General features: G+C 39.4%; 1 protein-coding gene across 2 annotated transcripts in view; it reads left to right on the forward strand.

Moving 5' to 3' along the window:
• Window positions 1-25895, forward strand: part of NBAS (neuroblastoma amplified sequence) — a 466664-nt gene that overhangs the window by 298618 nt on the left and 142151 nt on the right. For both annotated transcript variants that reach the window (XR_001005077.1, XM_011971446.1), the window contains exons 36-38: window positions 4888-5055; window positions 7333-7446; window positions 7777-7900. Coding sequence is in view for 1 of the 2 variants with exons in the window: in XM_011971446.1 (XP_011826836.1) it covers window positions 4888-5055; window positions 7333-7446; window positions 7777-7900 (406 nt within the window). In the remaining variant the exon portion in view is untranslated. The remainder of the gene's footprint in view (window positions 1-4887; window positions 5056-7332; window positions 7447-7776; window positions 7901-25895) is intronic.

The raw sequence follows: 25895 nt of genomic DNA on the forward strand, positions 1-25895 counted from the left end.
GTAATTTTTTATTTTTTATTTTATAAAGATGGGAGTCTTACTTTGTTGCCAGACTGGAGATTTCTTAAATATGATACAAAAAGTACTAATCATAATTAAAAACTGACGAATTGGACTAATTTAAGATTAGTCCAATTAGCAGATTAACATCTGTTAATCACAAGACACTATTAAGAGAATGAAAATGTAATATACAGAGTAATAGCAAATATTTACAATTCATGTATTTAATAAGGAATATGTATCCAGAATATATAAACATCTTCCATAAGTGAATAAAACAGATGGATAACCATTAGAAGAATGGCAAAAGACTCCAACAGACACTTGACAAAAGAATGTATTCAAATGGCCCAACATATACAGAAAGGTATTCAACTTCATTAGTCTCTGGCGAGGTGCAAATTAAAACCACAAAGAGATACCATTACAGAATTACCAGAGTTGCTCAAATGAGAAAGACATGAAATACCATTTGTTAGTATGGATGTGGAGCAACCAAAACTCTCATAATTGCTGGCTAGTGTAATAACCACTTCAGAAAATATTTTCACTATTTAGTAAATCTGGACAAATGCATATTCTATGCCTTAGCAATTCCACTGCTAAGTATATACCAGAAAAGCATATGTTCACCACAATAGAATTACCAGCATGTCAGGGCAGCACTATTGGTATTATCTTCAATCTGGGGACTACCCAAATGCTCATTAATAGAAGAAAAAATAAGTAAGTTCTGGCATGTTTGTTACAACATGATATGACATAGTAATGAGTTGAACAATTTTTTTTTATTTTACTTTTTATAGAGATGAGGTCCCGTTGTGTTACCCAGGCTGGTCTCAAACTCCTGGCCTCAACTCATCCTCCCACCTTGGCCTCCCTAAGTACGGGAATTACAGGCATGGAGTTGAACAATCTTTACTCTCAAAATCTGAATGAATGTGTGTTGAGTGAAAGAAATCGGAACAAAAGAGTACATAACTTCATTCATATAAAGTATAAAAATAGACAAAATTAATTTATGCTGATGCGAATCAGGGTAGTGTTTGTTTTAGCAGGGTTAGTGGCTGCCAGTGAGCTCGAGAGGAGCTTCTAGGATTCTGGGGGTGGTATGTTTCTCTGCCTAAGGGCTTGTTACATAAGCTTGTTAAATTTTGTTAAACCATACAATCATTTGATATGGCTTATACATCAATGAAAAGTTGTTAAAAAAGGATACCCTGGATTAAACACAGGAAGGGAGACTATATGCTGGCCTTAATTGTCTTTGCATCATGGGACTGTGAATAAATAGTATTCTTTTTCTTTTGCATACTTTTTTTGAATTTGCAAACTATCTTTAGTGAACTTGTATTAGTTTTATAATGCAGAAAAACAAACGAGCTTAAATAAATACAAATATAAATGTGCATGTAATATTGCCAGCGTGTCAAAATCCTGTAAAGAACAAGTGAACTGTACGCTTTGATGCTAAATTGGGTTAAGGAGAAGAGAGGAGGAGACACCTCTAGGCCAGTTGTCTACAGGCAGCATATTCAACTTATTTGGTCCTCAGTTTACTTTTCTGTCAAGTAGCATTATAATTTTTAACACTTTCATAGTGTTATTGTAAAATGTAGGGATGCTTGTATGAAACACTTAGCTCAGTCCTGGACGCATAGTAGGTGTTTAATAAATGGTAGCCATTATGATTCTTAAATACTATAAACAAGATGCTGGACTTTACTGCTGGTAAATAATGTATCTAGGTCTTTGTTTCTTCTCTGTATGAACCTGGTCCTCTGTATTCCTCAACAACTTGCACTGCTCTTTTTTTTTTTAACCTCCACTGTATCTGACCATGCTTCACAAACAGTTATAGTTTTTCTGTTACTGACTTTCCTTCCATTGTTTTTTCTTTCTCCCAGATCTCCAGTAAGTTCCATCTTGAACTTCCTTTGTTAGCTGATTGGATGGAATTTCTCTACTTATCTGACTTACCTCAGGCCCTTTTTACATTTATAGGAATTAGGACAAAAACATTTAAACATAATATATACATTTAATTGGAAAATACCTTGTGATAACTTCATTATGTTCCCAGTGTCACTACCTCAATTCAGTCCCTAATTATGTTAAACTGGGATTGAGGCACCAGTCTCCTAACTGGATTCTTGATCCTGGAAGAATATTACTGAAATACAAATCTGATTATGTTACTCCCTTTTCTTAAAGCCTTCCAGTGGCTTTCCCATCCCTCTAGTTGACAATGGAGGTTCTTGGGTGTGGTTTATAGTTCTCTTGCAGGGTTTATAGGTCTCTTACAGGGCTTAACTCTACCTTCTTTCATCCTCACCTCCTGCTATTTCTTTTTCCATGCTGTGTTCTGTGTCTTTGCTGAGTCACTTAAGGTTCCTCTATTTTGCCATGTTTCAGAAATTGCACCCTCTTAAGTTGCATTTTCTTCCTGAAATCATTTTCACCAGTTCTTCTCTAGAAACCGTCAATTTTTTCCCTCTAAAAGATTACCTTCTCTGCGAAGCCTTCTGTGATTGTGCCTCCAGGCAGAGGATGTAATGATCTCTCTTTGTGTTCTCATAGTACTCTCTATGTGTTAATACCTCTTGTATAAAAGTTGTTATTATTCTGTAATTATTTCTCTATATCTCTGCTTTCTTTCCTATTTTCTGAGCTCCTTGAAGGCAGAGCCTGTGTCTTACTCATTTTTGTCACCCCATTGCCTAGTATGAGATAAACTGAGAGAGAAAACGAGTTCATGTGTGGAACACCAGCTATAAGGGAATCGAGGAAATACAGTTTTTGGCTTCTCAACTTCTAGCAACAGTAAGACAATCTGTAAGGGGGTCTGAGTGGAGTCGAGTGAACTAAACTGTAGTATCTGCCGCAATCTGGAACCCAGGAGGAGATACTGTATTTTTTTGGCACTCAAACCTCAATTATTTTTTGTATTGTTGCCCTGATAGTATACAGGCTTTTCGTCTGTTTTTTTTCTTTATTTACATATCATTCATTTTTATATGTTGCTGTTTTTATAATTAAATTATAGTATATAATATTGCATTGAGTTGATGGTTTTTGTACTTTTTAATGCCCAAGAAACCAACAGGAAACAATTTTTTTTTCTTTTTTTTGCATGACCAAACCAGTTTACAATACTTACGGGGAACCTTAAACAATAGCCAGCTGGGTAAATTGTAAGCATTGGTTAATATAGCTTACATACGTTTCCCTTTAGAAGGAAGAATAAATGCATTTATTTATGTCCTAATGTAATATATTTGTTTTCTGTTGCTGCTGTCTTATATTACCACAAACTTTGCAGCTTTAAAACAATGCAACTGATTATTTTACAGTTCCTGTAGGACAGAAATTTGACAGACTTGGTTGAATCTCTTCTTAGAGCCACACAAGGCCAAAATCAAGGTGCCAACAAGGCTGTGTTCTTTTCCAGAGGCTCTGGAGAAGATCTTGTTTCTGTGTTCTTTCATGGTGTTGGTAGGTTTAATTCCTCATGGTTGTAGGACTGAGGTCTGCATTATCTTACTGGATGTCGCCTGAGGGCTGTTCTCAGTGTCTACAGGCTGCCTACATTCCTTGGCCTGTGGTTCCCTTTTCTTCCTCTTCAAAGCCAACAACTGTGGGTTGAGTTCCCTACTGCTTCAAATCTCTCCTGCCTCTTCCCCCACGGCTTATCTCTGACACTCATTCTCCCTGATCCTCATTGAGAAATATTCTCTGCTTTAAGGGCGCTTGTGATTAGCTTGGTCCTACTCAGATAATTCAGGATAATCTCCTTACTTCGAGGTCTGTACCGTTAATCACACCTGCCATTTTCTTTGCCATGCCGTGTTACATGGTCACAGCTTCTAGGCATAAGGATATGGCCATCACTGGGGGCCCATAATTCTACTTACCATATATGGCAACTGTCAAGTTGATCTAAAAGAGTGCGTTCTAAGTATTTGTTATGTGATGATGCCCTGGTAATTATTGATTACATGATTTATTACTTTATTATTACTTAAATTGTGTCTTAATGAATAACATGATGTAGACTTAAGTAGCCAAACCAAGCTATTACATTATCCTTCTATAAGTCACAACAAGCTATTGGTATTGATAAACTAAGCCTTAAGTTTTTCTTCTGTTTAACTGAGATTCTTAAGAAAAAAACATAAGTGGAAGTGGATAAACACTAAACTGTTATAGAACAAATAATATTTTTCTTTGACTAAATGCAGATATGGTCTTCATCCTTTTGGTTTCAAAGACTGTAATTAATGAATTGACATTTTCTCCCTGTGGAATCTCTCAGATTAGTAAATGGAGAGTGAGAATTTCAGCTGATTGCTTCAGGATTGGCAGGAGGTACCACATAATAAACCCATCAAACACTATTAATTACCTACTTGTTTGGACTGAAAACACGCCTTTTACTAGTTAAAGGTTGATTGTCTGAATATTCTACTTCTTTCTGGATCACAGTAGCATTATTCAGATGAATAATTTATTTCTTAATTAACCTAAATAATAAATACTTTAAATGTATTGTCAAGGAGACAAATATGAGTATCTCATGGTTGGGATATTAGATTGGTAAAAAATAAAACACCAATTATTTGCTTTATAAATATTTTTGAGGGATTATTTAACTAATGCACTATGCTGTTTTTCTCTTCTCCCAATTTTATTTTTATTTTTTGGCAAATGATTGAGAGAGGAACAATATGTTGATAGTACTCTTTTAACATTTATTTTGTAACAAGTCAAGATTAATGGATTTTTAAATTTATCTGTCTTGATGTTTAATATCTGATCATTTTAAGCAGTCACATTGTCACTCTCTTTCCTGTTCTTATGAGAATGCATTTTTGCCCTTGCTAGGATGAAGTAGGTGTTCCAGGTAGCAATTCAGCTGACCTATTACGCTGGACCACTGCTACCACCATGAAAGTCCTTTCCAACACCACGACCACCACCAAGGCGGTGCTGCAGGCCGTCAGTGATGGGCAATGGTGGAAGAAGTCTTTAACTTACCTTCGACCCCTTCAGGTAAGCAATGCATCTTTCTTCTTAAAATCAATTGCATGGTTTATATAAATTCGTTAGCAATGTTTCAGTTGTTTTCACTGTTACATCTTTATCTTGTCTAGATTGTTCAAACAATTTCTTAAGAAATGTAGGTCTCTCATCAGATAGGGAATGAGTAATCTGTTTTATAGAATGTAATATCAGTACTTGCAAAGGACACTAATAGAGATTTAGGTAAGGCTTGGTTTATATATCAGAATTTAGCGAGATGAAAAGAAAAATTTTATCAATGCTTACTTGCTTTTGCCATATTTCTATAGGCTGGTAGTTGAGGAAGAGTGCTAGGAGGCAGATTGGGGGCTCTCAGGAAAGAAAACAGTTGAACAGATTCCTGTTTCCATTCTGGAAGTCAAAGTCAGGGCAGGGAGTTGAGCAACTGAGTTTGCTCTGCATTCTCATACTGCAGTCCTTTAATCTCACACTGGAAAACAAAGAGGAAAAACATACAACTATTAGCAGTTCACCTCAAACAAACACTCCTTGTGCATCTCATTCATTCATTCAGCAAATACTTATTAGGCATTATTTTCCTGTCAAATACTGTCCTTATTACTGGGAATATGGTGGAGAAACACTTCAGTCCAATTCCCTTCTCCTGTGGAACTTATATGTCAGCGAGGGAGACACAGAAAATACGTATTTGTATAATAATGTAATGGCAGGTGATAACAAGCATGACAAAGATTACATAAGCAATGTAGGTAGATCCTGAGGAGTGAAGTTCTGATTGAGATGGAGAAGTTAGGATTTTCAGAAAAGGAGTCACTTTGAGCAGAAATATGATTGAACCAAGGAGAACAAATACAAACCCTAGCTCCCCCGTACTGGGGCAGCACACTTGACATCTGCATAGAACATAAAAGGGGCCAGTGTGGTCTGAGCTGAGTGAACAATGGGGAGAATGGTAGGAGATGAGATCAGAAGGTGGTGGGGAGGCCCATCATTGAAAGCCACATGTAGACTGTGATAACAACTATAGATTTTGTTTTAAGTAAGATGGAAAGCTTTTGGAGAATTTCGGCAACGCTGTTGTATGATCCAACTTTACTTTTACTATGCTCGTTTAAGTGCTGTAGAAAGAGAAGAAAAGAGACAGTGAGATCAGTCCTCCCGATGAGAGAAGTGGGTAGTTTGAACCAGGGTAGTGACAAAGGCAGTGAGAAGAGGTTGGTTTGGGGATGTATTTTTTAGACCTGCTGGTGGTCTGGATGTGGAAGATAGAGGAGACCTAAGGACGGTGGTCCCTACAGTTGGATAAGTGAAGATGCCGTCTACTGAGACGCTATTAAGTCTCAGCTGTAATTTTTATCATTTGCAGTGGCAGCTTCATCGTTTACCTAGACTATGCTTGGCATAAAGTAACCACAGTAAACCTTGGAGGAATGGGTGAATTCCTTTTACTTGCCTTTCCCAGTAAGGAGCTTTGCAATCTATTTGGAGAGAGCAAAACATAAAGACAGTTATCTATAATCTAGGCATACTACAGTTCTTGCTAATCTGCAGTGCTGGTAACAAGTCTTAAAGCCGTGTGTGGGTGGTAGTTGTGAAGGAGATGGGGATCATGAAAGGGACACAGTCATATCATCTTGCATCCATCTGGCAAGGATTCAGCAGGTAAGGCCTGAACTGGGCCTGGAAGGAAAGTTAGGATCTCACCGGGCAGTTGGCATGGCAGGACCCTCACAGTGGGAGAAAGACATAGAAGCGGATAGGATGCATAAAGCGGGCAGTTTGGTTGAGGTGGAAAGTTAGCCTTTAATGTTAGTTAACATTTAAAAACCTCAAATGATATTCCACGTAGTTTAGTTGTTAGGCTGTTGGTTGTTTGCCTCGTTCAGAGCTACTAAAGGATTTTTAAGCAGAGCAGCAACACGGACAAGATGATGTTTTCGAGTGGTTATTCTGACTGTAGTGTAGAAAAGTCACCATGTGAACAACATTGACTGCTTCAGTGTTTCTAATTCATTGATGTCAAAGTGACCGGGAAAAGAAAAAGGCACTGCAGGGTGGGGTTGATGTGCTGCTCTTAGCATGTGGTAGTTATCCTTTATTCTCTGCTGGGTGTCTGTGACTCTGGCTCTCTTTTTAGGTCATGGGAAGCGCAGGAGGCATTGATCAGTTTCTCCTGAAATCAGTCTTTTCTTCCTCCCTCTCTCCCTTCTTTCCTTGCTTTTACTTCTTCTTCCTCCTTGCCTTCTCTTTCTTTTTATCCATTGTTCTTTACTTTTTTCTTTTTAGGGTCAAAAATGTGGTGGTGCATATCAAATCGGAACTACAGCCAATGAAGATCTAGAGAAACAAGGGTGTCATCCTTTTTATGAATCTGTCATCTCAAATCCTTTTGTCACTGAGGTAAGGACAGTGTGTCTAAGAACATAGGTACAACTGTCATGCTGTTGTAGACAGTAGAAACAAAAACTAAAATTTTCCTGAAAATGGGCTTTTTATCTTGGTTCTTACTCATGTTAATCATTGGTTTTTACATGTGTTTTTGGTATATATTATGACACATTATGAGATTAAAATCTGTTTAAAAATGTTTCATAAAAATATGCTTTAGTTTCTGAGCAGTTATTATTCAGGTCACCAGAAAGCATAACATCCTATACTTGTGTTTTCTGAGCATATATTTGTAGGACAAAAGGCACCCTATTACATAGTGAAACTGCTTCTTTTGTCTAGTCTGAAGGAACCTATGACACTTATCAGCTTGTTCCAGTGGAAAGTTTTGCGGAAGTATTGCTGAGAACTGGAAAACTGGCAGAGGCTAAAAATAGAGGAGAAGAAGTATTTCCAACAACTGAAGGTAAGAGAGAAGGTTCTAGTTCCTTGACAGTGTGTAACTCTAGGTGTACATTGTTAACCAAGAATGTACGAATGAACAAGAGTTTGGAAAAGACATTTTTCAGTTTGAATTGCATAACTTGACACCATTATTCATTCATTTGTCCATTTATTAATTTTGTTTAAAACATTTATTGAGAACCTACTGTTTTCAGGATTTGTACTTATATTGAGGATTTAAAGGGATGAATATCATTCCCATCTTTAACTGGCTAGTTATGTAAAGTGATTCTCATAGTGAATGGAAAAAATGCTCAATAAAATTTATTTCCTGATTTTATGCTTAATAGAATGTAGATCATATTTGATCTTCAGAATTTTCTGCTTGGTGGAATATCTTTCCATGTGGATATTTTTGAAAAGAATTAAATGCATGCAAGTTTACCAAAGACAGCTTACAATTTATACCTTTTTTCCCCTTTAGCCTCCTTCTTTTTAAGGTTCTAGGATAGTTTCTTTGACTGTGTCTTTTCAGTTCCCCCGCTCTCTGCTCTGCCATCCTTAGAGAATATCTCATAATTCAAAGGCTGCTGGAACTTCAGCTATCTTGTCTATATTTCAGATATCAGTGAGGAGGAAAAGGGTGACGGAAAAACAGTTTTCTTGAAAGTCCTATCCACAACTTGCACTTATTATTTTATTACTTATTAGTACTTTTTATTGTATTACTGGCCACCTCTTACTGCCAGTAAGCCTGGGCAGTGCTGTCTGTTAACTGAGCACTTTACTATGTAAAGTAAAATTCGGAAAAATGCATACAGGGAACAGAACTGCTAAATCCTCCCAAAAGCTGATACTATAGTTTATTTTTAGATGTTTTTTTCTATCACTATTCACATGCTGCTGGGGCGAAGAGAGGCAAATACCACTTCCCTATCCACTGTGTGGGTCCCTTGAACACTAGAGGATTTTACTACGTTTACCATATTTCTTCGATTCTGAGATGCTTGTTTTTCTATCTGTCCTTCTGTTATCAGGGCATGTATCACAGTTATGGATATATTTATGTTTCTTTTCTTCTCCGAAAAGCTATTATTAAATTTATGGCACATCTTACAATTGAAATTGAGTATATATGAAAAGTATAGTCGTGTTTCTCTTTCCCTGTTTAATTATTCTTTATTACTTCTTGCTTTTCTTTTCTTTTTATTGTCTTACATCAGTTGACCCATGGATAAAATATGATTGGTTATCAAGGTATTTTGTACAGATAGAATCTGAGCCCTTAAGAAAATACTAGGTTGGATGCGGACCTGTTATTTGGCATAATAATGGACTGAAGTAATAACCAGAACATTCGCAAACATTGGTTTATATGATATTTTTATTATTTAGTCTGTTAAGTGTGAGCATACCTTATTTTATTGTTCTGTGCTGTATTGCACTTCGCAGATACAGTGCTTTTTTAAAAATTGAAAGTTGATGGCAACGCTATGTCAAGTAAGTCTATCAGAACCATTTTTTCAACACTGTATGCTCATTTCATGTCTGTGTCACATTTTGATAATTGTCACAGTATTTCAAACTTTTTCATGATTATTGTATCTGTTACAGTGATTTGTGATTAGTGATCTTTGATGTTACTCTTGTAATTGTTTTGGGGCACCATGAACTGCACCAGTGTAAGATGTAAACTTAATGGATACATGTGTGTGTTTTGACTGCTCCCCTGACCAGCCATTTTCCATCTCTCTCCCTCTTCTTGGGTCTCTCTGTTCTCTGAGTCACAACAGTATTGAAATGAGGCAAGTTAATAACCTATAATGGCCTATAAATGTTCGAGTGAAAGGAAGAGTTGCACATCTCTAAATTAAAAGCTAAAAATGATGAAGCTTAGTGAGGAAGCTGCGTTGAAAGCTGAGAAAGACTGAAAGCTAGGCATCTTGCACCAAATAGTTAGCCAAGTTGTGAATGCAGAGGAAAAGTTCTTGAAGGAAGTTAAAAGTGCTGCTTCAGTGAACACACAGATTATAAGATGTGGAGAGAGTTTTAGTGGCCTGGATAGAAGATCAGACCAGCCACAACATTCCCTTAAGCCAAAGTGTAATCCAGAACAAGTGCCCTTTACTGCCTTTAATTCTGTGAAGCCTGAGAGATGTACGGAAGCTACAGAAGAAAAGTATGAAGCTAGCAGAGGTTGGTTCATTTTGAGAAATTGCCACAGTCACCATAACCCTCAGCAACCACACTCCTGATCAGTCAGCAGCCATCAACATTGAGACTCTTCAACTGCAAAAAGATTAGGACTTACTCAACGCTCAGATGATGATTAGCATTTTTTAGCAATAAAGTATTTTTCTTTTTTCTTTTCTTTTTTTTTTTTTGAGACAGAGTCTCACTCTGTCGCCCAGGCTGGACTGCAGTGGCCCGATCTCAGCTCACTGCAAGCTCCGCCTCCCAGGTTTACGCCATTCTCCTGCCTCAGCCTCCTGAGTAGCTGGGACTACAGGCGCCCGCTACCTCGCCCGGCTAGTTTTTTGTGTTTTTTAGTAGAGACGGGATTTCACCGGGTTAGCCAGGATGGTCTCGATCTCCTGACCTCGAGATCCGCCCGTCTCGGCCTCCCAAAGTGCTAGGATTACAGGCTTGAGCCACCGCGCCCGGCCAATAAAGTATTTTTCAATTAAGGTGTATGCATGATTTCCTAGACATAATGTTATTGCCTGCTGATTAGACTATAGTATAGTATAAACACAACTTTGATATACACTGAGAAACCGAATAATTTGTGTGATATAATTTATTGCAATATTCACTTTATTGCAGTAGTCTGGAACAAAACTCACAGTATCTCTGAGGTATGCTTGTACATGTATGTGAATCTGAATACATCTCATGTAAAAGGTGTGGTTTACAAAAAGGCAAAATAATGGAAGCACATGGTTAAAGGTCTTAAAGACAGCTACTTTCTTGGAGTAGACCTGCTTAAACTGATTGCTCAGTGTATTAAGGCTGCTGATCTTTTCGAGTGCTGTTTTTGGAGAAATGTTGACTATGTAAGCAATTAGGCCCTTGAGAGGTGCATATTTCTGGGTTAGTCAGCCTCCTCTTTTCATAGAATCCTTACAGTGCTCAGCCATCTTTATGGTAGTTGATAACTAAATGATGAGACATCAGAATGATCTTGAGAAGTAAAGCAAATAGTGAGGTTTTCTTGTGGAGCTTTATGAAGTGGGGGAAACATACTTGAAGATGATCAGGGATCTCTTCCAGTTCCCTTTCTAACCATGTGGACATTGTTCACTGGAGGAGAGGTCCTCGAGCACCTGTGTGCTAGGCCCTGTCCTAGGAACTTAGAATATAAAGTTGGAGACATTGTCCCTGTCTTCAATGGGCTTATAAAAGAGTTGGGGAGCCGGGCGCGATGGCTCAAGCCTGTAATCCCAGCACTTTGGGAGGCTGAGACGGGCGGATCATGAGGTCAGGAGATCGAGACCATCCTGGCTAACGTGGTGAAACCCCGTCTCCACTAAAAAATACAAAAAACTAGCCGGGCGTGGTGGCGGGCGCCTGTAGTCCCAGCTACTCGGAGGCTGAGGCAGGAGAATGGCGTGAACCCGGGAGGCGGAGCTTGCAGTGAGCTGAGATCCGGCCACTGCACTCCAGCCTGGGCGACAGAGCGAGACTCCGTCTAAAAAAAAAAAAAACAAAAACAAAAACCAGAGTTGGGGAGACAGACAGATGTGTGTGTGATAGGCGCTATGACAGGTAAACCCAGAGGCATTGGGATGGTAGAGGTGGCAGCGGAGGGAGAAGGTGTGAAGAGGCTTTCTAAAGCAGCCGATATTTGACTTGGACTTGGAAGGATGAATAAGGGAGGAAGTGGATAGAGAGGTGGGTTTGGGTCAAGAAGAAATGGGATATTTTAGGAAGATGGAATAAAATTCATAGAGGCAAAGAAGATTTAAAAATTTATGATTTTTCAGGGATTTGTAAGCTATTCCAATACGTGGAGAGGAAGGGTATGTGTGGCCAGCCAGTGCAGAGATGAAGCCATAGTAGGCTGAGAAGAAATGCAAGGCTTTTTGAGTGAATTTAAACATTTTGAAGGAACCCTCTATCAAAAGCTGTAGGGATTTCAAGCAGAAGAATATCATTCCATTCTTCTTTGCTTCCATTTTCTTATCTACAAAATGGGCATAACAGCCTGAATGTTCTGTCCTGGGCTGTTGCTCTCCAGTGGCACCCTGATGGGCTCCCACATGTGTGCCTTCGCTCAGACTGGTCCCCTGACCTGCATGATTGTCCTCACTACCACCTTGCCCTGCAGTCGATCCAATTCAGATTTCACAATTTTTTCAAACTTACCTCTGTAGTTCTCCTTCCTGGTTACACTTTAGAATCTCTTAGGAATTTTTTTTTTTTTTTTTTTTGAGGTGGAGTCTTGCTTTGTCCCCCAGACTGGAATGCAGTGGCAGCGATCTCCGCTTACTGCAAGCTCTGCCTCCTGGGTTCACGCCATTCTCCTGCCCCAGCCTCCTGAGTAGCTGGGACTATAGGCGCCCACCACCACGCCCAGCTAATTTTTTTGTATTTTTAGTAGAGATAGGCTTTCACCGTGTTAACCAGGATGGTCTTGATCTCCTGACCTCATGATCTGCCTGCCTCGGCCTCCCAAAGTGCTGGGATTACAGGCTTGAGCCACCGCACCTGGCAGGAAATTTTTAAGAAATACTGTGGCCCTAGAATCAGTTTTAGGTGATTTTTTTTTTTTTTTTTTTCCCCAGAAACTCTGGAATTGGGCCCAGGTTTTTTTGTTTTTTTTTTTTTTTTTTTTTTCCCCAGAAACTCTGGAATTGGGCCCAGGTTTTTTTGTTTTGTTGTTTTGTTTTGGTTTGGTTTGTTTGTTTGTTTGTTTTGAGACAGGGTCTTGCTCTGTCGCCCAGGCTGGAGTGTAGTGGCATGATTGTGGCTCACTGCAGTCTCAACCTCTTCTGCACAAGTGACCCTCCCACCACTGCCTCCTGAGTAGCTGAAACTACAGGTGCGCACCACCATGCCAAGCTAATGTTTGTTGTTGTTAATGTAGAGACCGAGTCTCCTCATGTTGCCCAGGCTGGTCTCAAACTCCTGGGCTCAGGCAATCCTCCCATCTCAGCCTCCCAGACCACATCTGGCTCATACATCAGGTGTTTTCTAGAGAACCTCAGGGGATTCAGTTGTGAAACCATAGTCAAGACTATTTGGAAAGTTTCACTTCAGATATTAGATTCTCCCCAGCCTCGTGTGTTCATTCTTCATACTGAGACTTAACTCTCTGAGCTTCTCACCAGGCAGCACAGAGAAAGCTCCCTATGTCTTTTATGGCTGTGTGTGGTCTCTTCAACTTAAGGTTCAAACTCTCAGTAGCACATCTACTTCTCACTCTTTTATCCTCACAACTGTGAGGATTTTCTATGTGGTAGGTGCACAATGAATGTCTCCTCACCATGATGAAAGTACAGCATGTCTATCGGAGTCACTGGGCCAGTGAACTGAGCGTATGCTCTTAGTGTGTCTGCATCCTAGTGTGTGTACTGTTCCTAGTCATGTCTATGGGATTTTAAGGGCCTGCAGTGATTTTTTGTCTGCCCTAGTGTTTCTTGAGATTATATTTTCTGACAATCAGATTTTAATATTTCACCAGAGAAAGAATCTAAGTCTATTAAGGAGTTAAAAATTTTAAATATCATTGAATGATAAAAACATTTCAGAGCACTTATGATTTATACTAAGAAAATGTATTACTATACCATCAATATTAAATATAGAGGTGATTTTAATAATAATCTCTTATTTACATTTGGGTTTATAATTTATGAAGCATTTTCATATTCCCTATCACATTTTGTATATTTTGATAATTCCAATATATCTGGAACAGTTACCTTTGGCTATTTTATAGTATCAAATATTTGTCAGAAACTCAGCAGAATTGAAGAGTGATGTAGGTTATAAATGACACAGATTAAAAATTGTGGTAAAAAAGTAATTCTTGACTTTAGTTTAGAAGTAGGTCATAATACAAATTAAACTTCCTAACCTAATCTGACTTTTTAGAACTTTTTAATAAAGTTGATGAAAAGATTTTTATGGAGACTAAAGAAAATTGGTCATTATTTATTTAGCTAAATGAATGATTTAATGGCTAATGATTTCAAAATCAATAATAAGGGCAACTTTCCTCTGTGAGTTTCATTCTGGAATTAAATATATCAGAGTGCTTTCCAGAGGCACTTACTTTGCACATAATTAGCCCTTGAAGGCTTAAGCAGTTTTATTTTATTTTTATTTTTGTTTTATTTTATTTTATTATACTTTAAGTTCTAGGGTACATGTGCACAATGTGCAGATTTGATACATAGGTATACATGTGCCATGTTGGTTTGCTGCACCCATCAACTCGTCATTTACAATAGTTATTCCTCCTCATGCTATCCCTCCCCCAGCCCCCGACCCCCTGACAGGTCCTGATGTGTGATGTTCCCCACCCTGTGTCCAAGTGTTCTCATTGTTCAGTTCCCACCTATGAGTGAGAACATGCGGTGTTTGGTTTTCTGTCCATGTGATAGTTTGCTGAGAATGATGGCTTCCAGCTTCATCCATGTCCCTGCAAAGGACATGAACTCATCCTTTTTTATGACTACATAGTATTCCATGGTATATATGTGTCACATTTTCTTAATCCAGTCTGTCATTGATGGACATTTGGGTTAGTTCCAAGTCTTTGCTATTGTGAATAGTGCTGCAATAAACATATGTGTGCATATGTCTTTATAGTAGCGTGATTTATAATCCTTGGAGTATATGCCCAGTAATGGGATCTCTGGGTCAAATGGTATTTCTGGTTCTAGATTCTTGAGGAATCGCCACACTGTCTTTCACAATGGTTGTACTAATTCACACTCCCACCAACAGTGTAAAAGTGTTCCTATTTCTCCACATCCTCTCCAACATCTGTTGTTTCCTAACTTTTTAATGATCGCTGTTCTAACTGGTATGAGATGGTATCTCATTGTGGTTTTGATTTGCATTTCTCTGATGTCCAGTGATGATGAGCATTTTTTCATGTGTCTGTTGGCTGCATAGATGTCTTGTTTTGAGAAGTGTCTGCTCATATCCTTTACCCACTTTTTGATGGGGTTGTTTGCTTTTTTTCTTGTATATTTGTTTAAGTTGTTTGTAGATTCTGGATATTAGCCCTTTGTCAGATGGGTAGATTGCAAAAATTTTCTCCCATTCTATAGGTTGCCTGTTCATTCTGATGGTAGTTTCTTTTGCCATGCAGAAGCTCTTTAGTTTAATTAGATCCCATTTGTCGATTTTGGCTTTTGTTGCCATTGCTTTTGGTGTTTTTAGTCATGAAGTCCTTGCCCATGCGTATGTCCTGAATGGTGTTGCCTAGGTTTTCTTCTAGAGTTTTTATGGTTTTAGGTCTAACATTTAAGTCTCTAATCCATCTTGAATTAATTTTTGTATAAGGTGTAAGGAAGGGATCCAGTTTCAGCTTTCTACATATGGCTAGCCAGTTTTCCAAGCACCATTTGTTAAATAGGGAATCCTTTCCCCATTTCTTGTTTTTGTCAAGTTTGTCAAAGGTCAGATGGTTTTAGATGTGTGGTGTTATTTCTGAGGGCTCTGTTCTGTTTCATTGGTCTATATATCTGTTTTGGTACCAGTACCATGCTGTTTTGGTTACTGTAGCCTTATAGTATAGTTCAAAGTCAGGTAGGGTGATGCCTCCAGCTTTGTTCTTTGTTTAGAATTGTCTTGGCAATGCAGGCTCTTTGTTGGTTCCATATGAACTTTAAAGTAGTTTTTTCAAATTCTATGAAGAAAGTCATTGGTAGCTTGATGGGGATGGCATTGAATCTGTGAATTGCCTTGGGCAGTATGGCCATTTTCACTATATTGATTTTTCCTATCCATGAGTGTGGAATATTCTTTCACTTGTTTCTGTCCTCTTTTATTTCGTTGAGCAGTGGTTTGTAGTTCTCCCTGAAGAGGCCCTTCACATCCCTTGTAAATTGTATTCCTAGGTATTTTATTCTCTTTGTAGCAATTGTGAATGGGAGTTCATTCATGATTTGGCTGTCTGTATGTCTGTTATTGATGTATAGGAATGCTTGTGATTTTTGCACATTGATTTTGTATCCTGAGACTTTGCTGAAGTTGCTTATCTGCTTAAGGAGACTTTGGGCTGAGACGATTGGGTTTTCTAAATATACAATCATGTCATCCCAAAACAGACAGTTTCACTTCCTCTTTTCCTAATTGAATACCCTTTGTTTCTTTCTCTTGCCTGATTGCCCTGGCCAGAACTTCCAACGCTGTATTGAATAGGAGTGGTGAGAGAGGGCATCCTTGTCTTGTGCCAGTTTTCAAAGGGAATGCTTCCAGTTTTTGCACACTCATTATGATATTGACTGTGGGTTTGTCATAAATAACTCTTATTATTTTGAGACACATTCCATCAGTACCTAGTTTATTGAGAGTTTTTAGCATGAAGGACTGTTGAATTTTGTCGAAGGCCTTTTCTGCATCTATTGAGACAATCATGTGGTTTTTGTCATTGGTTCTGTTTATGTGATGAATTAAGTTTATTGATTTGCGTGTGTTGAACCAGCCTTGCATCCCAGGGATGAAGCCCACTTGATCGTGATGGATAAGCTTTTTGATATGCTGCTGGATTCGGTTTGCCATTATTTTACTGAGGATTTTCACATCGATGTTCGTCAGGGATATTGGTGTAAAATTCTCTTTTTTTGTTGTGTCTCTGCCAGGCTTTGGTACCAGGATGATACTGGCCTCATAAAATGAGTTAGGGAGAATTCCCTCTTTTTCTATTGATTGGAATAGTTTCAGAAGGAATAGTACCAGCTCCTCTTTGTACCTCTGGTAGAATTCGGCTGTGAATCTGTCTGGTCCTGGACTTTTTTTTGGTTGGTAGGCTGTTAATTATTGCCTCAATTTCAGAGCCTGTTTTTGGTCTATTCAGAAATTCAACTTCTTCCAGGTTTAGTCTTGGGAGGGTGTATGTGTCTAGGAATTTATCCATTTCTTCTAGATTTTCTAGTTTATTTGTGTAGAGGTGTTTATTGTATTCTCTGATGGTTGTTTATTTATGTGGGGTTGGCGGTGATATCCCCTTTATCATTTTTTATTGTGTCTATTTGATTCTTCTGTCTTTTCTTCTTTATTAGTCTTGCTAGCAGTCTATCAGTTTTGTTGATCTTTCCAAAACACCAACTCCTGGATTCATTGATTTTTTGAAGGGCTTTTTGTGTCTCTATCTCCTTCAGTTTTGCTCTGATCTTAGTTATTTCTTGCCTTCTGCTAGCTTTTGCATTTGTTTGCTTTTGCTTCTCTAGTTCTTTTAATTGTGATGTTAGGTGTCGATTTTAAATCTTTCCTGCTTTCTCTTATGGGCATTTAGTGCTTTAAATTTCCCTCTACACACGGCTTTAAATGCGTCCCAGAGATTCTGGTGCCTTGTGTCTTTGTTCTCATTGGTTTCAAAGAACTTATTTATTTCTGCCTTCATTTCGTTATGTATCCAGTAGTCATTCAGGAGCAGGTTGTTCCGTTTCCATGTAGTTTTTTTTTTTTTTTTTAGTGGTTTTGAGTGAGTTTCTTAATCCTGAGTTCTAATTTGATTGCACTGTGGTCTGAGAGACAGTTTGTGTGATTTCTGTTCTTTTACATTTGCTAAGGAGTGTTTTACTTCCAATTATGTGGTCAATTTTAGAATATGTAGGATGTGGTGCTGAGAAGAATGTATATTCTGTTGATTTGGGGTGGACAGTTCTGTAGATGTCTATTAGGTCTGCTTGGTCCGGGGCTGAGTTCAAGTCCTGGATATTCTTGTTAACCTTCTGTCTCATTGCTCTAATATTGACAGTGGGGTGTTCAAGTCTCCCATTATTATTGTGTGGGAGTCTAAGTCTCTTTGTAGGTCTTTTAGAATTTGTTTTATGAATCTAGGTGCTCCTATATTGGGTGCATATATATTTAGGATACTTAGCTCTTCTTGTTGAATTGATCCCTTTACCATTATGTAATGGCCTCCTGTGTCTCTTGATCTTTGTTGGTTTAAAGTCTGTTTTGTCAGAGACTAGGACTGCAACCCCTGCTTTTTTGTTTTGCTTTCCATTTGCTTGGTAGATCTTCCTCCATCCCTTTATTTTGAGCCTATGTGTGTCTCTGCACGTGAGATTGGTCTCCTGAATACAGCACACTGATGGGTCTTGACTCTTTATCTAATTTGCCAGTCTGTGTCTTTTAATTGGGGTGCTTAGCCCATTTATATTTTAGGTTAATATTGTTATGTGTGAATTTGATCCTGTCATTATGATGTTAGCTGGTTATTTCGCCCATCATTTGATGCAGTTTCTTCATAGCATCAATCATCTTTTACAATCTGGCATGTTTTTGCAGTGGCTGGTACCAGTTATTCCTTTCCATGTTTAATGCTTCCTTTAGGATCTCTTATAAGGCAGGCTTGGTGGTGACAAAAATCTCTCAGCATTTGCTTCTCTGGAAAGAATTTTGTTTCTCCTTCACTTATGAAGCTTAGTTTGGTTGGATATGAAATTTTGGGTTGAAAATTCTTTTCTTTAAGAATGTTGAATATTGGCCCCCACTCTCTTCTTGCTTGTTGGGTTTCTGCCGAGAGATCTGCTGTTAGTCTGATGGGGTTCCCTTTGTGGGTAACCTAACCTTTTGCTCTGTCTGCCCTTAACATTTTTTCCGTTATTTCCACCTTGGTGAAACTGACAATTGTTTGTCTTGGGGGGTTGCTTTTCTTGAGGAGTATCTTTGTGGTGTTCTCTGTATTTCCTGAATTTGAATGTTGGCCTGCCTTGCTAGGTTGGGGAAGTTCTCCTGGATAATATCCTGAAGAGTGTTTTTCAATTTGGTTCCATTCTCCCTATCACTTTCAGGTACACCAATCAAACTTAGATTTGGTCTTTTCACATAGTCCCATATTTCTTGGAGGCTTTGTTTGTTTCTTTTTACTCTTTTTTCTAACCTGATCTTCTTGCTTTATTTCATTAATTTGATCTTCAATCACTGATAGTCTTCCACTTGTTCGAATTGGCTACTGAATCTTGTGTATGCATGATGAAGTTCTTGTGCCATGGTTTTCAGCTCCATCAGGTTATTTAAGGTCTTCTCTACACTGTTTATTCTAGTTAGACATTTGTCTAACCTTTTTTCAAGGTTTTTAGCTTCCTTGCGATGGGTTAGAACATGCTCCTTTAGTTCAGAGAAGTTTGTTATTACTAACCTTCTGAAGCCTACTTCTGTCAACTTGTCAGAGTCATTCTCCATCCAGCTTTGTTGCATTGCTGGCAAGGAGCTGCGTTCCTGTGGAGTAGCAGCAGTGCTCTGGTTTTTAGAATTTTCAGCTTTTCTGCTCTGGTTTCTCCCCATCTTTGTGGTTTTATCTACCTTTGGTCTTTGATGTTGGTGACCTACAGATGGGATTTTGGTGTGGATGTCCTTTTTGTTGATGTTCATGCTATTCCTTTCTGTTTGTTAATTTTCCTTCTAAGAGTCAGGTCCCTCAGCTGCAGGTATGTTGGAGTTTTCTGGAGGTCTACTCCAGACCCTGTTTGCCTGGATGTCACCAACAGAGGCTACAGAACAGCAAATAATGCAGAACAGCAAATATTACTGCCTGATCCTTTGTCTGGAAGCTTCATCCCAGAGGGGCATCTGCCTGTATGAAGTGTCTGTTGGCCACTACTGGGAGGTGTCTCCTAGTTAGGCCACACGGGGTCAGGGACCCACTTGAGGAGGCAGTCTGTCCATTCTCAGAGCTCAAACACTGTGCTGGGAAAACCACTGCTTTCTTCAAAACTGTCAGACAGGGATATTAAAGTCTGTAGAAGTTGTCTGCTGCCTTTTGTTCAGCTATGCTCTGCCCACAGAGGTGGAGTCTGTAGAGGCAGTAGTCCTTGCTGAGCTGTGGTGGGCTCCTCCCAGTTCGAGCTTCTGGGCCACTTTATTTACCTACTCAAGCCTCAACAATGGTGGACGCCCCTCCCTCAGCCAGGCTGCCGCCTGGCATTTCACTCTCAGACTGCTGTGCTAGCAGTGAGCAAGGGTCCATAGGCATGGTACCTGCCGCACCAGGGAGGTGGGAGAATCTCCTTGTCTGCCGGTTGCTGTGACTTTGGGAAAAGCGCAGTATTTTTGGCGGGAGTGTCCCGTTTTTTTTTCAGGTACAATCTGTCATGGCTTCCCTTGGCTAAGAAAGGGAAATCCCATCACCCATGCACTTCCGGGGTGAGGCGACGCCCCGCCCTGCTTCATCCCACCCTCCGTGGGCTGCACCCACTGTCCAACCAGTCCCAGTGAGATGAACCAGGTACCTCAGTTGGAAATGCAGAAATCACCTGTCTTCTGCATCGATCATGCTGGGAGCTGCAGGGCAGAGCTGTTCCTATCCGGCCATCTTGGAATGGAGAGTTAAGCATAGAGTTCCTCTGATTTTGGCCACATAACTTACTTAGACAATGCATTATATTCAAGGTTTGAGAACTGACATTACAAATTAAATTCATGCACACTGCTGAATGTAGAGCAGGTTTTATTTATTTATTTATTTATTTATTTATTTATTTATTTTATGTTTAATGGCAAAGTCCCTGTAATTCAGTTTCTAGCCAATATTACATGTTGTGCATCCCAGCAAAACTTACTTACCATCTTCTCTAAATATTTTGTCAAATATTGCTTCATATGGTTTGTGGAGTCCAAGGTTAAGAAGCTTCCAATATGGGTTTTGATTTCCACTTCATTAGAATCTCTGAGCCTGGGTGAGGGCTGCTGAGACAGTTTTAGTGCCCAGGGGTAGAGTGGAGACTCATGTTCTCCACTGTCCCCATCAGTTCCCTACAATTCATGTTAGTTAGGAGAGCCCTGGGCTAGGCACTTGGATTATAGAGATTAATGCCTGGAATTATTGTGTGGGAGAAAAAAATTCATGAGATAACTTCAACAAGAATTGTGTTAGGGATTCGAGACGAGAGATTCCTTTGCTTTCCATCTCAAGTCATATGGAGAGTCGTATACTTGTTGCTTGGGATTCTTCCAGTCTTGAAGCAGCTGGGAGGCCATAGGTTTAGTGTGGCCAGAAACTCAGCTGGCTGAGTGCAGTGCTGGAGACCAGGCATATATAACTTGTCCAGAAGCGTCTTCTAGGAAACCCCCTTTGGGGAATAAGTAACGGACAGGGAGCTTAAGCATTTGACACGGTTTTCAGGGAGGATTTCTTTCTCTTTTCTTCCCCAGCATTTTTGTTGACAAAATTTAAAATTCACAGTAAAGTTGAAATAATTCTACAGTGAACTCCTGTTCACTCCTGTTCATTCTCCGTTCACTCCCGTACACCCCTATGTACCCTCTAATTAATATTGCCACATTTACCATACCTATATTTCTCTACCCCTCTATTCATCAACCAACCCCAACTTCTTTTTTGATGCATTTCAAAGTAAATCACAGACATCAGTGAACTTCACCTCTTGACACTACACTGCATACCTTTAACTAAAGTATTTTTTACCTTTGTATGTTTTAAAATTTACAGTGAATTACAAAAATCTTAGTTGTATGATTGTAGAGATTCTGACAAGTGCAGCACCTGTGTAACTCTCACTCCTGTCAAGATGCAGAACCTTACTGCCACCCTAGAAAGTCTCATCCTCTTCCCAGCACACGCCCAACCCACACTTCCTACAGGGTACCCCGTGCTCTGATTTTTTCCCCACTGTAGATTAGTTTTGATTGTTCTAGAATTCATTAAATGCACTCATATAGTATTATTTTGTATAACACTTAAAGTGAAAGTTTTTGAGATTCATCTATGTTGCATCCATCAGTAGGTTTGTGTTTTTGTTTTAAAGTATTGAGTAGTAGTTCATTGTATGCATGTAAACCTGTTCATCCACACTCCTATTAAAGGATACCTGAGGTCTTTCAGCTTCTGGTGTTGTTTTTTAAAAAGCTGCTGTGAACTCTCATACAAGTGTTTTTGTGGACATGTATCTTCATTTCTCTAAGGTAAATTTTTTTTTTTTTTTTTTTGAGACGGAGTCTCGCTCTGTCGCCCAGACTGGAGTGCAGTGGCCAGATCTCAGCTCACTGCAAGCTCCGCCTCCCGGGTTTACGCCATTCTCCTGCCTCAGCCTCCCGAGTAGCTGGGACTACAGGCGCCCGCCACCTCGCCCGGCTTGTTTTTTGTATTTTTTAGTAGAGACTGGGTTTCACCGTGTTAGCCAGGATGGTCTCGATCTCCTGACCTCGTGATCCACCCGTCTCGGCCTCCCAAAGTGCTGGGATTACAGGCTTGAGCCACTGCGCCCGGCCCTCTTAGGTAAATTTTAATGGTAGAATTGCTTTGTCAAATATTATGGATTTATTTAGTTTTATGAGGCACCACTAGAATCTCTTACTTTCAGCTGTTGTGGATTTTCTGGGCTGTAGTTTTTCAAGACTGCAGGTTTTCTATCTGAGTTTTGCCTGCCCAGCATGTCATGGGCAGTAGCTTGCCCTCATGATTGAAGCTGTAAAGATGGGAAACTCACCATTCATTCTTTCAAATGGCAGCCATCCTCCAGTTTCTCTTTGCTTTAGGTACCTATCCAGTGACTTTTAATACTTGTTTGTTGTTGTTGGTGGTGGTGGTGGTTTGTTTTGTGTTGGAGTTTCTCGTTGTTGCCCAGGCTGGAGTGCAGTGGTGTAATCTTGGCGCACTGCAGTCTCTGCCTCCCAGGTTCAAGCGATTCTCATGCCTCAGCCTCCCAAGTAGCTGGAACTACAGGTGCATGCCATCATGTCCAGATAGTGGGGTTTTTTTTGTATTTTTAATAGAGATGGGGTTTTACCATCTTGGCTTGGCCAGGATGGTCTCGAACTCCTGGCTTCAAGTGATCCACCTGCCTGGGCCTCCCAAAGTGCTGGGATTATAGGAATGAGCCACCAGGCCTGGCCTTTTAATACTTGAGTTTACAGTTTTAATCTGTAGGAGGGCTGTCTGGATAATATAACCCAATCACTGAAGAATTTAAGTAGAATTACTATTGTGGATTTCACTGGAGTTCACCAGGTGACGTGTGGTTAAAGTCTGAGTCATAGTTTCCCAGAAAGGGTAATAGAAAGCCAGAGAGCCTTTTGCTTAGGATTAATTCTGAGGAGTCAACTCATGAATGAAATCTTTAACTGGTCGAGAGAATTTTGCTTATTCTGCAGCTGGCTGTGGTGGTTGAAATAGATGTGAAGAAGTCCCTAGGGAGTTAGACCTCATGGATGTTCGGATGAGTGAGCTGTACAAGCTCAGCAGCATTTCTGGAGGAGATGCTGAAATGAGGAGATGCTCAAAGTGAGAATTTAAAAACCACATGGCAGTAGCAATGAAAATTGCAGTTGTGTGTGTTGTTCGACCTAGTAGCTCTACTTATAGGAATTTATCCTAAGAATATCTTCATTCACGTTGTTAAAATGGCATATGTTAATTGTTTGTCATAGCGTAACGTTGTCAATAGCCGGATAGGTACGGATCGAGAAAGCTATTGATCTTATTTTGGATCTTCTATTTCCTGTCTTTGCAGATGAACTGCCTTTCTGAGTTTGGCAGACATGCGTAAGCTTCCAAGCCTGTGTAAAAACAAGATAATACTATCTCCTAGCAGGATTTTTGAGACATTTAGAGCTAAGTGATGTAAAACACCTATTTCATGTTTGACTCACTCAGAGCATATATTTTTTAAATTATAGGTATTTGTGTTTTAGATTAATTATATTATTTTTGTTATACAAAGAAATGGCGTGAGCACAGGCAGAGAGTTTGGATAACAGACTGGTTTGGTTGACATACAGGGTGGGTTTAATGGCAAATTAAAACCACAAATTAAGGTTGGCCCATATTTATGGAGACTTTAAATGCTCAATAGGAAATGTTAACTTTTGTTTTTTAGGGAATGGGAAACTAAGGAAGATTCTTTCTCTAAGCTAGAGAATGACACAAATTACTCAGTGCTTGAGTAAAATTAATATGAAACTGCTATTTTAAGAAAGTGCTGGAAGGAGAAAGACTGATGGCATCAGGTAGAACAGCATTGAGGGGCTGTTGAAAGGGTCTAATTTTTCAACAATTAAAGCCCAGAGTTAGTGGTGGTGAAAATAGAAAGTATGTGTGAAAGAGTTCTTTCGAAATTATTCAGTTGGATTTGATGAGGAACCAAGTGCTGGCAGCAGAGGAGAGGATGAAGTCCAAGATGACTCTGTGGTGTTAAGTTCAGTTTATTGGGAAAATGAGGTACTATTTTAGAAATATGAAAGATATTGGGTAAAGAATGATTAATTTGAGGTAGCATTTGAGTGGCAGTGTCCAACAAGGAGTTGATAAGGCCAGTCTTGTGAGATGGTTCAAACCTGAATAGTGGGAAAATAGACCAGGGTACCAGTTGAATTTAAGAATAGAATTGAGACTGGGCATGGTAGCTCATGCCCGTAATCCCAGCTCTTTGAGAATTTGAGGCAGGAGGATCACTTGAGGCCATCAGTTGAAGACCAGCTTCGGCAACATGAACATTTTTTTTGCCTCTACAAAAAAATTTTAAAGAAATAGTCTGGTGTGGTGGCACATGCCTGTCATTCTACCTACATGGGAGGCTGAGGCAGGAGGTTCACTTGAGCCCAGATTTTGAGGCTTTAGTGAGCCAAGATTGTCCCATTCCACTGCAGCCTGGGCAATAGACTGAGACCCCATCTTTTTAAAAGGAAAGAAAAAAAAGAATGTAGTGGAATTCTCTAGTTGGGGATGTAAGGTGGGATTAAGAGACAGTGTTGAAGTGACCTAACTCATTACTCACATTGAACAATCAAGGATGAAGATCTGGTGACACACATAGAGGAGGATCATCTGAGGAACAGGTACAAGAGAACTCAGTGTCTTTGAAGCCAAAGGCGGGCCTATCTCGGAGTTCCTAGTGCTACAGTGAGATTTAAGAGAGAAAAGACCTTGGGTTTGGTGACCTTTGGAGATCGTATTAGTTGGGACCCAAGGATGGAGGTACTTGAGGAAAAAGTGAGTGTCAACGTAATGGGTGCAGTGGGGCAGATCACTTATTGGTAAGGTTAGCAGTGAAAAGAAAGGGGACTGTGGAGATTGTCAGAGTGGAGAGTTATCAAGGAGAGAATTCTTTTCTAACACTGTGGTGATTTGTTTGTGTGTTGGCACTAGGCAAATAAAAAAGGTACTGTGACTCTAAATCCTCTCTTGTAAGTTGAGGAAAACATCTAACTTCCTCCATAGAGAGGTTGTGAGGGGGAACTAATTCAAACGATTGCTGAGTGCTCATTGAAAAGCAGCTAAGCCACAGGAAATAAGATAACAGATGTGTATCAGCTCATCAGGTGTGACTATGTAAGTCTGCTCTTGCTTCTTGGTGAAATTAGTCTTTATGCTTAAATGCAATCGTTAATTCATTAATAATTATGATTTCTATAAAGTGGAAATAACTGTTGCACTGTGGTTGTTATTGGAAGAACCTTTTATCAATCATTTTTAGGGGGAAATGAAAACATGTTATAACTGAAGAAAAGAATTTGTTTACTCAAGCCTGTGATTTATAGAAGGATGGAGGGAACCTACTGGATACTTTCTGTGTGCTAGAGTGATGCTCTGCACTTTGCATACTTTACTTCACTAAATCCTCATTTACATTGGAAACAAATATGCTTCAGACCCCAAATGCAAAATACTCTGAAAACCAGAAAGATTTTTATAATTTGTTTGGCATCAAAACCTGAACTAAACTGACATGAGGCTACTTTATAGTGTGCTTATCTCACTTAATATCAGTACTCAAATGTTTTGCAGCAGAGATATTAATTTCTTTGATTATTGGGTGTTCCCACACCATACTTAGGGTGTCATGTAATACATGATTTGTATATAGCACAAC

This window comes from Mandrillus leucophaeus, unplaced genomic scaffold (assembly GCF_000951045.1).
Source record: "Mandrillus leucophaeus isolate KB7577 unplaced genomic scaffold, Mleu.le_1.0 Scaffold122, whole genome shotgun sequence".
Lineage (NCBI taxonomy): Eukaryota > Metazoa > Chordata > Mammalia > Primates > Cercopithecidae > Mandrillus > Mandrillus leucophaeus.